Source organism: Vanessa tameamea, chromosome 10 (assembly GCF_037043105.1).
Source record: "Vanessa tameamea isolate UH-Manoa-2023 chromosome 10, ilVanTame1 primary haplotype, whole genome shotgun sequence".
Lineage (NCBI taxonomy): Eukaryota > Metazoa > Arthropoda > Insecta > Lepidoptera > Nymphalidae > Vanessa > Vanessa tameamea.
Window position 1 is genome coordinate 7,736,440 of NC_087318.1, and position 17,898 is coordinate 7,754,337.

At 33.3% G+C, this 17,898-nt stretch overlaps 1 protein-coding gene across 1 annotated transcript; it reads right to left on the minus strand.

The window, feature by feature from the left end:
• Positions 1–285: 285 nt before the first annotated feature.
• On the minus strand, positions 286–17,251 carry LOC113392083 (protein argonaute-2-like). The gene is made up of 22 exons (XM_064216160.1): positions 17,122–17,251; positions 13,997–14,023; positions 12,584–13,326; positions 11,914–12,087; positions 10,161–10,249; positions 9,460–9,559; positions 9,021–9,141; positions 8,688–8,821; positions 8,142–8,299; positions 6,487–6,580; positions 6,111–6,215; positions 5,710–5,840; positions 5,384–5,498; positions 4,565–4,732; positions 4,106–4,213; positions 3,582–3,701; positions 3,102–3,191; positions 2,331–2,459; positions 2,122–2,228; positions 1,156–1,249; positions 668–870; positions 286–589 (listed from the first exon to the last, which is right to left on the minus strand). The coding sequence occupies exons 2-22, from the start codon at positions 14,004–14,006 to the stop codon at positions 493–495; spliced, it is 3,090 nt and encodes a 1,029-aa protein (XP_064072230.1). The 5' UTR covers positions 14,007–14,023; positions 17,122–17,251; the 3' UTR covers positions 286–492.
• Positions 17,252–17,898: the final 647 nt, after the last annotated feature.

Consider the following 17,898-nt stretch of genomic DNA (forward strand, 5'->3'; position numbering starts at 1 on the left):
TTAACCATACTTTACAACGCCAATACGCCTTTAACACTGGAAACTAATATTTTATGCAATATTAGCCTGTAATGGTGGGCTCACTCATTTTTCAAACTAAAACATAACAGTACTAAGAATTACTGTTCGGCGGTAGAATATGTGAGGATTAGTGATACCTACCTAAACGGGCTTGACCTAAAAAGCCCTTTTGCTAAATAATATAATTATACGTTTCGAATTGACTTAATAACTTATTTTTTTAGTAACAATAAAAATATTTTGGAAACAAATTAAGTAGGATCAAAACGAATTGAAAAATTTAGCACTATACAAATTAAATATTTTCACACCAACAAAATAAAAAGGGCTCACATATATATGTATATCGTCACATAACATTTTACAATATCGTAAAGAACTTTATAAAACTACGTCGTTATAATTACGAAGTTACATTTTATGCAATCTAATACATGATCCCCTCGAAGAGCTACTCTCGGAACGTGGGAATTAAACGAAGAACATACGGCTGTGCTGCAACATCCTATCCAGCACGCGAAGTCGCTTAGGCTTCTTTTCTAACTCAGCGTTGTTGATACGATCCCCGCTGAAACAACAAGTACACGTTAAAATAAAGTATGAGTATGTAGTTCGTCAACAGATTCGGCGTCGCCCCGGGCCGCACCTGGTGAGCGTGCGCGCGCGCAGACACGCCAGGTGCGCGTAGTACGTGGGCGCCGGGTACGACACGGAGCGCGAGCAGCGCGCGTACAGGTGGCACAGGTAGTACGCCAGCTGCTCCACCTCGTCCGACGGGATGTTGCCGTCGTTGCAGATCACGTGGTAGCGCGTCGGCCGCGCCGTGCCCTTCAGAGCTTGGTGCGATACCTGCCGGGTGCTTTGGGCGTTAATGATGTTTCATTGACTAGGAAAATATGCACCGTAGAAATTTTAAATTAATATTTTTTTGTTATTTCTGAGTTACTCTTCCTTTATCGTTTTTTTTGCAGTCGTCTCCTGTTTTCTAACTCTCTATAATTATTTATAGTATTATAAGAAAACAACGTTTATAATGACAAATATTTTGTGATACGAATTGAAGTATTAAACTCGATTTGCACAAAAGTCTGACAAAAAACAATTCCGAAAAGGATAATCGTAACTAAAACCCACCAAATAAAAGTCCAACTCGCGCGGGTGTACAATTTCACTGTCAACCACAGTACCGGGCTCTACATTTTGTGGATTACTCTCTCCCAAGAAGAACCTGAAAAAATTTTTTGTCTAATTTAATGCAAACGAGAACGGACATTTTGGCAAAAGACTCTTCGCTGTCTGTAATAAATCGCGCATTTCAACGGGTTATATCGTGATGAACTTTGCTTGCGGCCACAATTAACTCAGTCAGCTCATACACATTGATACTGTGTACTCATACAAAATTCATGATTAATTGATAGAACCATCGTCTATCTTATTTACTATGTTGTTAGTGGTAGGACTTTGTGCTAGCCTGTCTGGGAAGGTACCACCCGCTCATCAGATATTCTACCGCTAAACAGCAATACCCAGAATTGTTGTGTTCCGGTTTGAAGGGTGAGTGAGCCAGTTTAACTACAGGCACAAGGGACATAACATCTTAGTTCCCAAGGTTGATGGCGCATTGGCAATGTAAGTAATGGTTAATATTTCTTATAGTATACCATCGTCTATGGGCGGTGGTGACCACTTAACATCAGGTGACGCTATTTGCTCGGCCGCCTACATATATCATAAAAAAGAAAATTACATGAATATAGTAAACACATTTTGGCGCATTGAAATACAGAGTGATCGCGTCGTTCAATTTGTTTATTGGTGTTCGGAGCTGACATTGCCCTCTTTTTATATAAGACCAACTTTGACAAGACGTAATTTTCTTGCACGTTTGTCCTTATGTGATGTCTAAGGGTATAGCTTTAATGTATGTGGAATGCAAAAAATATGGGACAAATACCCAATTAATATTCATAGTCAAATTTTGATAGTCTTTCATTAGGTATGCAGACATTTCGAGCAATTTAAATTGCAATTTTCCAAAAGAGATACCTATTATGAAAATATTACTTGATAAAAAAACACACACAACAGATGACTTACCGCGTGTGATGTCTCTTTTGTACAAGTAAGAATAATATTTCCGGCTTCACCTGTTGATCCAATCGCTGATAAGCTTTCTGTATAGCCACCAGCTCACTTTGCATCACCTAAAACATACAGCATTGTAGTAGTACTCACAGTATTATGTATAAATTAAACCAAAGGGTCAGTTAACAAATACTTATTTAAAGTTCAATAATATTCAGTACTTGAGCAAATTGTCCTTCAGAGACTCCATCACGAAACACAAATATCTTGCGTGGTAGCATGTTCTGTCGCTGTCTGTAATTTTGCAAATGATCAAACATCATATCTTCGAAGTCCACAATAATTTCTTCCTGAAACATAAGATATTAACTATTTGTAGGTTTCTAAAGATCCATTGATTAAAACAATAAATCAATTCAAATAAAAACATATTTTGTTTTATTTTCTGTGATAATTAAAAATATTACGACCAATTTGAAAATCACCAACAGTTTTTATTCTATTTTTGTACAAAAGTATAATGTTATTTAAAATTCCATTAAAGCGCAACAAATTTCATTATTATTTGTTGAAATTCTTTAATGTACCTTTATTAATTTTATTGATATTAGAATACCACTTGTTATTATGGCTTTGTGAAACTAGCCCGCCAAGGCTGGGTAGGTATCATCCACTCATCACATATTTTTACCACCAAAAAGCATTATGAAATATTTATGTATTTCGGTTTGAAGGGTGGATGAGCTATTGTAACTACAGATACAAGGGAACTAACATCTTAGTTACGGTTGGTGGAGCATTAGATATGTATTGATTGATATTTGATTTGTATTTTGATTAATATTTCTATGGGTGGTGGTGATCACTAACCATAGATGAGCCATTTTCTAGTGTGGGCATCTATTTTTAATAAAAAGTTTACATATTTTTATCACACACTCACACAGTAAATGTGTCTAAAAAAAATTATTGAAATTTAATATTAATAATACCTTTGGCGTCTGCATGCTTAGTTCAATATTGTATAAGAAACATTTGGGATCAATCGAAGCGCTAACCGCAGCAATGCTTGGGATTGTTTTCTGTAAAAGAAAAGTTTATATTTAGTAATTTGTAACGTCATTTTGGCGCACATTACATGATTTACAATTTACATATTGAAATACAATTATTTTCTTAAAATCGCGCATTTAAGCAGCGGGGAGGAAGAATGAGCTCCAAACCTTCTCCTCAGCGGGGAGAAGTGTACTCTGTGAGTTTTTTTTTGAATGACATGTTTTTACTATCGAGAAACAAAACCTTTTTTAGTTATGTTTAGGTTTAGTCTCAATAAATATATTTTATTATTTTCGGTACAATTTATTTCGACATTCTAACACCGTAGTAGTTTAGTAGTTATTCTTGGTTGAAACAAACTGTTCTTTCTTACACTTCGCGTATTATATTTATTGTTTAAACTATTCTATCAATACCTGATCTGGGGGAGGATGTGTTACATCAGCGCCGACCATCATGACTCCTCCCTTCTTGATGCACTCGGGGACAGAGCGGGCTTCTAAGCATTGATTGATTCCCATGAGCTTAGAATTTACCTTCAAATTGAGAACAATATAATGTATGATCTCAGTAAAGATAATTGTTATTGGTGATTGATTACTCGAGGTCCAGTATTAGTCCTGGTTAAATCCACTTAGACTAAAACTTTCACTCATAACCGTCAAAGGGCTGCAGTCACTTTTATTCAAAAAACTTCAAGCAATTACTTTCTATTTGGTGGCATTCGTCTGGAAATGTGTTACAGTAAGAGGACGCCTTCAACACCTTGTTAATTGGAAACTGACATAGAGGCACATGCGACCAACAAGAGATACAGTACGAAACAATGAAAAAAAAAGTTGATGGCGTAGACGACGGCTAAATATTAGGCACAAATATGCAGTACAGCTTGTGAACTTCATAAATATTACTCATAAACTGCAGCCAAATAATACTCTACCTTTAACAATATATTGCGCACTGTCTGCTCGCTCATACGACGTGAGGCTGTCATATCTTTGATACATTGTGTCAAGATGCCCACTTCAAGTTCCGCCATACGTTTCACCTAAAACGATTTGAACTGTCATTTTTCCTACAATTTTGCTGCTACTTTTCCGACGTGAAATTAGGGCACAATCGGATTATTTATTACAAATTGCAAACCACTCGTAGAAAATGTCATTACGATACGTATAAACCTTGACGAGTAGTCACTGATGTTCTAATTTCGAAATATGAACAAGATTTCCGTTGAATTTGACTTGTTATTTTAAATATAAAGGGGAGCAATAAAATATCTACGAGAAGTTTTAAAGTAATTTGTAATTTAATGTTATTTATTTAATAATGATATAAACCATATTAATATTAATCTAGTTTAAGGCGTTTAAAATTCAAAAAGCAATTCAATTCTTACCTTTTCGTAGGCATCTCTAAACCTCACCGGGACGATAACGAATAAGATATTTATTCTCTTTTCATACGCTGTTAATAATATCTTATGGATCTCGTTCATTCTAACGTTGAAATTAGTCATCAGGGGATCTCGCACGGACATACCCATTTGAACACCGACTCGCTTTATCTAAAAATAATAAATAAATATTAATAATCATAATTTCAATCTTTAGCAAACAATACAAAATTATGAAACGAGTTCAAAATTATTTGATATAAAATAATGCTGAGAAAATATATTTCAAGCCTACAAAAATTTTATCCCATTTTCAATTTTTCAAACATAAACGGGACCAAAAAGTCCAGTTCAATTAATATATGACTGACATAGTTATGAGATAACAATTATAAAAAAAAAAGTACAACCGAATCAATAACCTCCTTTTTTTAAGACCGTTAAGTTGGGTTATTAAATGAAAAACATAAAATTTGCTATTTACTAGACTTTTAATAGACGATAATTATATTTTACTAGTTACCAGTTCGGGATTCGCAAGTGTAAAATAAGGGTACTTTACAGTAAATGTTAATTAATAATACGCTTCCTAATAAATCCGTTCGGTAGTTTTACATCAAGACAGAAAAACAGACAGCCAGACATGGCTGGGGAGGGCGTGATACTTTGCTTTATAATATGTAGTAACAATCTTCCTTTTTAATATTGTCTAACCTCTTCAGCGTGTACTACATTCAGGACCTCGGGATTGATAAAGTTAATAACTTTCAATTATAGTTAAATGTATCATTACGTATTAAGGACAATATTTTTAGAGCTCACCATATCTATGAAGCTTTGGCACTGGCATGTGGTAGGGTCTGCTTCGATAGTAATTAAGCCCCATGTTTCAAGCGCACTTGCCTTCAAGAAGCGATTGGCTTGCCATACGCCTTTTCTGTTTTATATTTATAATAGATAATGTTATGAATTACTGCAAATATACTGAGTCTCAATAAATACAAAATATTATATATATTATTTAATTAATTAATAGAAAGAAACCTTTGACTTTTTATCTTAATCTGTTAAAACAATAAAGTATAATTGACTTTAATTCGACAAAATTTTAAAATTTAGTAATAATTAAATATCGAGATCAAACATACCTTGGATCAACAGGTTTACCAACTCCGATATCCAATTTGGGCGCTTGCAATACCTTAGCGTCTACTTGGAAGAATTTGTCCGAAACTTCTAATTGGAAGTGCTTGAAGCTGGCATTCGCCGAGTAATTCATCTGTGTTAAAACGTTAATATATAATATCCAAAAATATATAATATATAGATAAATTTAACACAGGTAATTTTTTTTAAATATTGTAGATTGAGATTAACATTTGCATAACTAACATAAAGGTATTAACTCCATACTTTACCAAATAAAGTCTGTATCGTCACGTCGTCGAACATTGAGCGACGTGACGTTACACGCGACGGTTTTCGCATTTTTAGGTGTAAATTAAACTTTAAGAATCTCCACTTTAGTATCAAAAGAAAGCAAACTTACGTTACGAGTTACTTCTTTAATTTTATTCATGCGCTCGTTGGGCGGAGTTGCTGCTTCACGAACCATCGTTTGGAGCTGTTTTTCGTTGAGCTGTTTATTTATTGGCTACAGAAAAAGATGAGAGCATTAATTAAATAATTTATAATTTGCAACAATTAAAAAATATTTAGTGTAAAAAAATATAACGATAGTAATTATTATGCGATATTTTGTATGTCGTATCTCTGCTCTAATTTGTATTTACGTTATACTACTGTGCTTGTATATTATTATTACTAGAAGCATCACAACTAAACTTTTACGGGACATATGGTCATATAAAATAAAAATATATAATTAAATCAAACAATTATTCTTTTTATACAGATGAGCTTACCTGGCCGAAAGAGATATGTAATAACTCCATAGGATAATAAATATTTTTATCCTTCGGTCCCACCCACATACAATTCAGGTAAGGATAGCGTAATCTAAAATAGAAAAGAAACGTTATGAATTTTTTTTTATAATAATAAATTTTATTTTAAGATCAGAAACTTATTTATGTTTCTTATTTTATACACTGTTATATATTTATTTTTCATATTATTTACAGATATTTTTCTTAAAAATCATTTTTAAATTACTTTATACAAGGTCTGTCATAGCTTTTTTTATAATAAGCCTATATTATGTAGGCGTCTTTTGAAATTTTACATAACTAGTTAATGCAGTATTTCCAAGGAAACCTAATCTAATATTTAACCTTATAACGAGGCATACTTTCTACGAGGTTTTGACTGAATCGAACTCGCTCTTGTCACTGTACATATTTGTGATTTGTAAACGCAATCAGCTTATTCATGTATTTTTTCTTTTTGCTCGAGGAATGTATTTTTATTAGCTTTTCGATTCAAAGGACGACCTTGTGCATAATTTTTCACTTTACTATAGCAGGTTATATTTTTTCCCTGATCATTTTTGATTGTCTGATACATTTGTTTTTTTTTTTTCATTTTCCTATCGCGTCCAATTTTGTCACTAACTACTGAATTATGTAAACTTTATATGTATATTTTTTTCTCTTTAGGAAACACCTTTTTCTTTAACTAAGAAAAAACTTTAATTAAGAGTTGGCGTACTTGAATTTAATTTTTTCATGCCTTGCAGATTCGTGGCTGTCGTACTACTACTTACGTTGCCTTTATGTTTACAAGTTTTAAAGTTTTTACAGTTACAAATACCGACCCGTCCCGGCTTAGCACTGGTGCATTGCTGATACTAAATATACAACAGAATGTCTTTATATACAACGTTCACACCTTTTTTGTCATTAGACAATATTAACCGCTACGTCCCTGCACTTTAAATATGTAGTATCTTCGGAAAAAATCATTTAAATTACATGCTGTAATATTAACTGCCCAATGTATTTAAGGTACTTAATTAGAAAAGGATTAATGCTAAAAATCGCTTCGTATAAAAGCCATTATTTTACGTGAAAAGTAAAAAATGGTTATTGTGGGTTATCCCTAAGAGATAGACATACACCATCGATTACATTTTTTGTACACCTTTTTAAGGTGTATAATACTGTAGTACATTATTTTGATCTATCTCGTTCGGTTTAGCCAGCGTTTGCAGTGTAAGCTCAAAAAATGTGTTTATTTAAGACATCGCCTCCTCCTAAAGTATCAGTATTTTTTTACTTTATTGTGCATGTATTATAAATATAAACCTTCCTCTTGAATCACTCTATCAAAAAAACGGATTAAATTCCGTTGCTTGTTTCCGTTGACTTTATTTTATACTATGTAGTGATACCAAGCTTCGTGAGGAGGATATCGCTTTATTGTCACTTGAGGATTTATAAGCCTTGGGTGCATACTTCTTTTCACCCGAACTATAATAGGCACTCTACGCGCTAGCATCTTCTCTTCCTGCTTTCGAACATTTATAACAATGTTGCAGGATTAACGTTATTAAAGGAAAAGCAATAAAATTTCGACGGAACTGCTCAAGGTCGGGTTTATTAATGATATTTATATGTACCTGTATTTCTTATCAATTTCAAAATATTTCTCAACAGTAACTGTCTTCCCTTGCTCTGCGGGATCGTTGAGAGGGAAGGTGAGCCGGTTCGCTGGATCAACTAGTCCATTGCATATGTATTCTCGGATTTTTTCTCCACCTCCGATCCTCGCTACAACCTACATATTTATGTAAAAAATACTATTAATAATTACTTTGAACTTAAATTAGTATTCAGCCGCAGCTCCGCCAGCGTGTGACCCTCACACGCAGGGACAGGGGTTAGGATCCCTATGCTGTTCTGTACCCATAAGAGCGTGTATGAAAATTCATGAAGATCGGCTCAGTTAAGCATAACATATAAAAATCAAATTATGAAACTCATTTTAGCTTTGATAATGTTAGGAAGATTCGTACTTTTTTACATTCTAAGCATTGCGACCGAGGTATTTCGGCTATTATGATATCCCCGGGTTAAGATACAGTCCCCACGGTCGTATCCTATTTTGCCTATTACTACATATCATACTTAACTTATTATTAAATTAAGAACAAACATTCACTCACCCTCAGTCCCTTAATAAATTGTTCAAAATAATCAACACCCCTTTGTTGATTCAATGGTTTTTTTGGATCCAAGCGAAAATCTTTAATTAAAGCTTCAATTAAAGATTGATATCTTGGAAAAGCTTTGTGTGCAACTGAAAATATATTACATGTTTAAATATACATCACCCAAATTATCTAGGTTTTTTTTTATGAAATTTTATTTTATCGTCCTAGCTGATAATGTTGCAGCATGAAAATATAATTAATCACATCCATATTTGAAATTCGAACGAACGAAACGAAAAAAAAATTATTATATTGGTTCAATATCGAAAATCTAAAAAAAATTACCATCAATATTAATGAAGGCACGGGAAGTAAATATTGCAGACTGAAATAGCCCGGTCCACATCTCCATGCCATAGAACAAGTCTATCGGGTTCTTCGGCCGCATGAAATATTGTCTTCCCACCTACGAATATTAATTATGTATTAGAATATTGTATTAATATGCAATTATTACATATGTTATATATAATATTTGTACTAAAGTTCATCTAAAGTAAAACTTTATATATGAAAACAGTCTTAGCGCAAAAGTATTTATTTTGACAACTCTTTTTCTACGTCTATTCTATTGTCAGTCCAGTGTCTAGTGTCTGATACTCATACTCTTAGAAACTCTTAGAATGTTTGCTTGTTAGGTTTTTTTGTATACATTTTATACGAATTCTATTGCAGCTAATATATATTTTAGTTCGAAGTGCATTGTTGTTATCCCGAGACTCACTTTCACATAATTTTCCAAAGTTCCTTGCTGTAAAATTACATCGATTGCTTGAATGGCTTCTGTTGGTGGATTCAACGAACTTTCGCCATTCTTCATGTGCCTAAAAGAACAAAAATTTAAATATATCGACCATTGAAATATACCAAATAGTAGGACCTGATCTCATCACGCCATAATTTCAATGTCACTTACTTACAGTTTTACATAAAAATAAACTAATAAAAGTAAACAAACTTAGACTTACATTTACCGCTACGCTATTTGCTAATAGCTATGAAGTGTTCGACGTATAGTTCTTAATTAATATATCTTTATTGATAATAAATTTAAATAATTATATTCCCTGTAACATAACTTCTAATGTTCTGATACCAATTTCAGCGACAAAATTCTATTTTTCCGAAACCATAATTTAAAAAAAATCTGTTGTTTTAATTCAATATACTTTCACGTGCTATGTAAGTGAAATTTACATTTATCGAAATAATTTCTAACTAAATAGATTCACCAATCCACTTTGGGTAAATTACTTACTTTTTTTTAACTACCTTTTAATAATGCAACTTATTATCAAAATGCGGTACTATACCATATACAATAAAATATTAAAAGTATTAATTATTAAATGTTTAATTATCTTTACAGGCATCGTTTCGTGAAAAAACGTGATATTTCGAAGTAAATAAATTAAACTTATTTACTGTAAAATTGTGTTGATATCCACAACTCCAGTCGCCTTCATTGTCACATCGAAATTCATCTTTACTTTATTGTCATCAAGAAGTTCCACCTGAAATAATATATTTACATGTAGATATGTTTTTAAATTTAATTTAAGCATCTACAATATATTTTTTTAGGATATAGGCAGGCGGTCGATCAAATGGGCCACCAATTGGTAAGTGTCACCACCCATAGACGTTACCTCTGTTAGAAACATTAACCATTCCTTACATGACGAATGCGACACCAACCTTGCACTGTCACACTAGTCCTTCACACCGAAACACCACAATGCTAGATATGCTGCTTAGCAGTAGGAGTGAGTGTGTGGTACCTACCCACACTTACATAAAATCCTATTATCAGGGATGGTCTACGTGAGGGTTGTACATAAAACTTAAATAAATCTATTGTGTATTTAATGTTATAATTACTACTATCTCGAATTAATATCTCGAAATAACTTTTATCAGCTCGACCAGGAATTAAGTCTTTTAAAGTTATTATGTTTTTCTATCAACAAATTATTTATCAATGATCATTAGCAGTCCGGAGTTTTAATGTTGGCAGTATCACATTCACGTGCCTCGTAAAGCACGTCGAGCCATGGCTCCTGCACCAAACTTACTACGGACGTGGCGGATTGCTTTTCCATCGGATTATAAGAGTAAACAATAGAGCACACATGTGCTTTCCCGCACATCATTGTGCATTATAATAATATGACCTGCGAAGTTAGCAGCCGTAGTTTATCTTAAGAATGAGAAAAATTGGTCCAAAGGGTATCTATCATCATTCTTATGAATAATGAAATATAAATAAACATTTTAATGTAATCAGTATCAAGTCAAGCTATCTATGCTGCCATACTATAATATGAGGAATCTCAAAAGAAAATTTATCTTCTGTAAGGCGATAATTTAAAAAATAAGACGTCTATAATTTAGATATTTTTAGAAATACCTAATTTAGATAATTTAGTTATTTCTTCGCGTTCACGGCATTTATTTAGTCGAACGGTACAATTTCCAATGACGGCTGGGTATTTAGTTGCATCCCAGTAGCGGCATCTTTCCTAATTTACGTACCCATTCGTGTGAAAATGAGCTTCATCCAAAAACAAAATGTTGTTAAACTTCGAGATGCGCTTATTTGCCTGGTTTACAAAATTAGGTTTATGACATTGATTCTATTACATTTACACTTCACGTTTTCGGCCATTCTTGATGACCTCGGTCGCTCAGATTTTGGTTTTTCTAGCGTTCAACCGGTATCTTAAAATTGTTTGACTCATTTTCGAATGAATATATGAAATAATTGCTTAGACCATAATTTTAGTGACAAAAACCTCGAATACTCCAGAAAATTCTACGCGCTAGGCACTGATTCACCGTTCTTGTAAGTCTCTCGCACGCACGGCGTGCGCTACGTTACCGAAAACGCAGCGACGGAATTCCCGAGAGCCCTAAGATTCGAAGCGGTCACGCAGTCAGCTAAACAAAGGTATATTTTCCTTTGAGACACCTTATATATCTTACATATATATACATTTTACTCCTGTTTATTCTATTTTACTTGCCTTTCTTCACTATACTATAAAACTTCTGAGAACAACAATAAACAGATTTGGTTGTTCCTTTTGATATAAATGATAAAAATTTACGTCTTAAGTGATTAAAGTTATATGTTCTGATTTGAGTACTATGTACTGTATATGACAATATATCTTACGTTTACGTTCATACGTTCTTCTGATGTGTTCCAGAGACGAGTTAATGAGTAACAATTTTTTCTTTGATCGAATGCAACTACGTGATTTGGAAATTTCATTTTTTTTACAGCCATAAAAGCCTTTGGTGTTAACTTTTTCGGTTTCTCTGGCTTAATCGAAACGTCGTAGCGATACTGAAAACAGATAAATTATTATTAATATAAAAAGCAAAGCAATTAGAAAAAAAAGTCGATGAATAAAATACATGTACTATCGACCGGGGTTTAAAAGATAGGGAGTGAGATGGGAGCTTGGCGAATGAAGAAACTATTGATGTGCGTGATAACTGTCATGGTGAACTCCACTTAGTCACAAACAGAGCTCTACACGAAAGATACAGCCATCCGGCAACCTTATCTGTCACAGTATCTGAAGAAGATTTAAAATTCGCGAAAAAAATCTAACTTTATAAGAACCCGATGTTGTTACAGTCTCACCGGATTATAGGAGTATTGGTTAGAGTCCACCTTTACCTTGCATCCGAACGCACTCGTTTCTATAAGATCTAAATAGTAGATGGTGATTTCTTTGAGAAGGACCTCCTTAAATATTTTAAATTTAAGTCTAAAAGGTAAAACAGTCTTAAAATATGTTAAAAAGGCAAACGCTTAATATAAATGAAGTACTTACTATTTTAAGAGGCTTAATTTTCATCTCTAAGTAATTTGTAATTAACTTGAGTGGTCTTGATTGTCTAGTAACAATACCGCCGGGACATTTTGTTGGTATTTTTAATCTATTTGGAGTTTCAAAGGATTTGCTTCCAAATGATATCGTTTTATCTGAACTGCGATCAGGAGCATATCCTCTTCCTCTACTACGTCCTACACCAGATGATTGTGGTTGTGAGAATGTTGGCGGTTGGGCAAATTGTGGTGATGTTTCTGTTGCTGAGAAATACCGTTGCGGTGGTTGTTGGTGTTGTTGAACAGTTGATTGTGGTGCACCCCAGCCACACATAGGTTGTACTTGAGGTTGCACTGGTACTTGTGGCTGAATAGGTTGAATTGGGACAACTTGTGCCTGTGGAACCATTTGTGAAGGAGCCCAGCCTCTGCCACGGCCTAACCCAGTAGATAGTTTGGGAAAGGCTTGTGCAGGACCAGCTGCAGTGAGTTCAGTCATTTGCTGGGCAGATGGATCATCTCCATGAGAGGTATCATCTTTCTTCTTTTTACGAGGACGTTTTTTACTAGATCCCTCTATTCCTAAGCCAAAACATTCTTCTTTGGGTTCGCTAGGCTCAGGTTTATCAGCTATATTCAACTTTTGAACTTCCGCAATGGGTGCTTGAGAAGTAGAAGGTTGAATTTCAGATGAGGTACCAGATGCCCCAATATCTTTCTCCGAATGTTTATTCTTCTTCCTTCCACCTAAAAGTCATGACAAAGAGAATAATTTAAAAGTAACATGCAAATATATTTACTTGCAATACATCGCAGGATGATTTGGTCATTCGATTTTTTAAATTATTATAATGTTTAACTACACATGTTTTTGTAATATAAGGATATTTTTAAGTTCAACATAAACTATAAAACGATACTAATAAAATTTGAAATTCAAATTCAAAAGTCAAAATCAATTCAAAGTCAAATTGGAAATATAAAAATCTCGGTACCAAGTATAAATTATGTTGAATTATGAGGAATGAGTGTAATTAATTAAAATATTAAATTATATAAATATTTTTTATTAAATATTTAATTTCAATCCAGACCTACCATTTATATCGCATCGCATTAAAAGATGTAGGACTCAATTGCCATTAAATGGCTTGAACCAAGAGTAACAGTGATAAAACTATCAATATATTTTAATTTTATTTATTATTTTCTATGATGACTGACTCCGATTTTACACATGAGACTAAGTGTATTTACACATCCATTCCCTAATTCTTTATATACCTATACCAAATTTCAAACTTACAGATTATGCAGCACAGGAGGATTTGATGGTATGGAAATGAATACCTATTCATTGATAACTTTATTGGTTCCTTACTATATTGTAATTTTTTGTAGTATAAAAATATATTACCTTTCCCCATACTGAAGGCTGGCTTATCTGAAAATAAAAATAGCAATTTGATATATATATTAAGCACAATTTTATATCATATAACTCTGTGAGTTTAGAAGAATGATACTAATTAATTTACAGTATTAATACCACAGTTATTAATTCAGAATTTGAAAAAAACTAATTATAATTGGATGGAGGCATTGATGTATTAAAAACAGGGTAGTGTTAGCCAGGTATTACATGTTCGCGGGCGATCCGCCCTGGGAGCTCCAGGCGGAGGTGCTCGCGGAGGTGTACCGTTTCCGGATCTAGGCGAGGAACCGCGGCGACCGTCCAGGGTCGGCGGAGGTCGGGCGGATCAAGGCTCTAGCCCAGCAAGCCCTGATCGCCCGATGGCGGGCCTGGCAACAGTGGAGGCGATCCGTCCCCACTTGAGTCGCTGGGTCGAAAGGAAGAAGGGCACACTCACCTTCAGGATGACACAGGTACTTACCGGGCACGGATGCTTCGGTAAGTACCTGCACGGAATAGCGCGGCGGGAGGTGTTACCCTCCTGCCACGAGTGTGGTGCGCCAGTCGACACGGCGCTCCACACCCTGAGTGAGTGTGCTGCGTGGGGGCCCCAGAGGCACACCCTGGCGGCGACTATGGGCGGAGACCTCTCGCTGCCGAGCATCGTCAACGATATGCTCGGTAGCGAGACGTGCTGGTCGGAGATGCGCTCCTTCTGCGAAAACGTGATGTCGCAGAAGGGAGCCGCGGAGCGGGAGCGGGAAGAGCTCCGCTCCGCCGAAGACGACCGGGGAGGAGAAAAAAACGCTACGCGTACCTTCTCCTCCCGCCTCAATAGGCGTCGCAGGGACTAGGGGGGGGTCTCAGTACCCCGAGAACCCCCTCTAGGTGTTGGAGGCCCGCATAGGCGGGCCGACCGTCAGGGCGTCACGGTAGCATGCGCAAGCGATCCCGTGGCGCCCGCCGAAAGACGGAGAGGGTACCACTGGTTTTTTAGTGGGTCAACCCGGCGTACCTAGGCGCATTCGGCGTCCAGGGTTCCGGTGAGTCACCCCCCCCCCACTTTCCATCACGTGGGGGAAGCGCGTAACGCGTTTTTCCGGCGAGAAAAAAAAAAAAAAAGGTATTACATGTTAATACCAAAACATTAAGAATTACTGAAATCCTAATAGGTAATATTTTATCCAAAAACATATAGTATTAAAAGTGTTTAACTTTAGTAAATCTAAAAAAGATTATAAGAAGACACTTCTTCTAACAAAGTTCCCTAACAAAGTTTTATGAATTATATTTACATTGTAACTAATATTTATTTTCACAAAACGAAAACTCAATATTAGTTTTTGTGAACTAATTTTTTTAAAAATTTCTATTTAAACCAATATAAAACATGATTGTGTTTGATTTTCATTTATTTTAGTTTCATCTATAAAAAAATTACATCAATGAAAACTTAGAACTTTAATTCTTTCATTTTAGATCAATACAAAAGAATGAATAAGTCGCCTGAAAACAACTTTTCGTGCAATATTTCTGGAAGATTGAAAAATAAACGATAATAAAAGTCAAAATATATATCTTATATATTAATCGCATAAGCCGATTTTTGACCCAGTGATTATGGGATGATAGCTGCACATAAAAAATCGCTTATGGTCTATCGTGGAAAAACAAAGAGGATTCTTGATTGCAATTTACTAAATTGTTATGATTTAACAAAGAATTAATTTTAGAGAGTGGAAAAAGTTACTGTTTGGTTAGAGAGCAGTACTACGGCCGGGTAAGAAAAAAATGAAAAACATAAACAAAATTAAAGTAAATTGTCATCGACAAACTCCAAATCTAACTGAACTAATATATACTATTTGACAATAAAAATTTCATTTGAAAAAGGTTCCATCATTTCGGCGTCAAATTTAGATGAGTGACTTGCAGTTTACAATGAAATGAAATAAAAAAAAAACCAGTTATAGGTATCGAAATTCCTAATAAATCTTTTGAAACAAAAAAGTAAATGAATGAGTGCTCTTAAAAAAATTTTTAACAAAATCAAGTAAAATTCATACAATCTTCCCTCTTTAAGAATTTTAACTTATAACTTGTGTTGTTCTTATTATTAATTCATTAAATTAAATTTGTGTGTTTTTTACTAATGTTTTAATAAAAGTTAAATTGATTTTTATCAAAAATTTTAAAATTATATTATGATTATTAACAATACTTAAAGTTATACTATGATGTTTTATTACAGTTTTTACTGGACGCTAACATTAAATATTTATAACATTAAGTTTTTATAGTATTCCCTTTTTTATAAACATTAAAAACTTTACTTATATCAAACTCGTGCTAAAGAATGAATTTGTACTGTATTAGGAATATTTAAAAAATAGGCTATTACTCTTGATTCTTCATAGTATTGTGTGTATTTAGCACCTAAGCTGTCAGTGGTTCTAATAAAAATTAAATAAATGAAGTTCTATTGTTAAAATCCTTTTGTTTACTGATATTATCTATTGTTTAAGTTAATTATCAAATGTGTATAAAATAATTATTAAAAACTAACTATAAATATTAGACATATTTTATAATAGAACTTAACTTATACTTTTATAGTAGTACTTCATTAAATAAAACTAAATTAAATTGCAAGCTCTAATTTTTTAATTACCAACAAATCCTTGTGTCTATGTAAAAGCTTTCAAAAGTACCATATTCCAATATATAATAAGTATCATAAAGTTTATATATAAATTACTAAATTAATAAAATATGTTGTCAATTTTCAAACAAAAATGACTACTCTCAAAATGGCTGACATCAGAGATGCAATCGCTTATTTGATTTAAATTAAAGGAGAATCTTTTTAAAATATGATGATTGATTGATGATATAATTAGTATTTTTTCAAGAACCAAAAATTGAATCGAATAACAAATTTTCTTTTAATATTAATATGATAAAATCTTGTGCAATATAGTCAAGAATACGGAAAATATACAAATTAGTTGGCCAATAATATTAACACGGATGTTCTATAATATAATGTATTTAAAGTTATAATAAAAATATGGAAAAAAATGATAATTTTACTAATAAAAGGTTTCAAAATTTAATAATATACGTACATACTAAACTTCAAAACAATGTATTCTTGCTCGTTACTTCTGTTTTCAATTCCAAACCCTGTTCCTAACTATATAATCCTTCTCTAACTTTGAATTTCACTTCGGAAACTTGAAATGTTTAAATAATTTAACAAGTTAGTACGATATATGAGCGATAGACGAATCACAATAATTTTATCTCTGATAACAAAATCATTAAATTGTTATTCCTCGACCATAGATCGTAGAGTATAGAGTTCTATTCCATTCCTATTTCCGATCAATACAGTAATTGCTTAATTATTTTTTCTAGGGTTTATAAATCTAATAAGTGGATGTTCTTTTTTCACTTTATATAATTATGATATAATTTACGACTTATTTCAAATGTAGTATACATAAATCAAATATAATATATATATAATAAACGCAATTATAACTATATTAGCTAAATTAAATTAAACTACAAAACAAACGGAAAGTCGTTTTTTTGCCTTGAATTAGTATGATCTCATTTAGGTGATTTCGACGATGACAAATTTCTTTAAATTAGATTTAGATTATCAAGTAATTATTACAAAACTAAAAATAATATTATTTTGCATTCCAAAATGAATATTCAGTTAAATAAAATGTAAAGTGTTAAAGAAAATGACTAATAATTTTGTCTATGAATGGGAATAAACAGAAACAAACATATAACGAACCTTTTAATCTTTTCTCTTTCGGACTCAAAGATTCATTGAAGCCCGAAGCCAAAGAGTATATAATTACTACGTTTCCTAAATTACACTCCAG

Excerpts from the sequence above, each read along its gene's own strand:
- LOC113392083 (XM_064216160.1), bottom strand. Across the intron at positions 4,733-5,383 it reads GCCAAAGCTTCATAGATATG|ATAAAGCGAGTCGGTGTTCA; the intron begins GTGAGCTCTAAA and ends TATTATTTTTAG. Across the intron at positions 871-1,155 it reads GCGAGTTGGACTTTTATTTG|GTATCGCACCAAGCTCTGAA; the intron begins GTGGGTTTTAGT and ends AGCACCCGGCAG.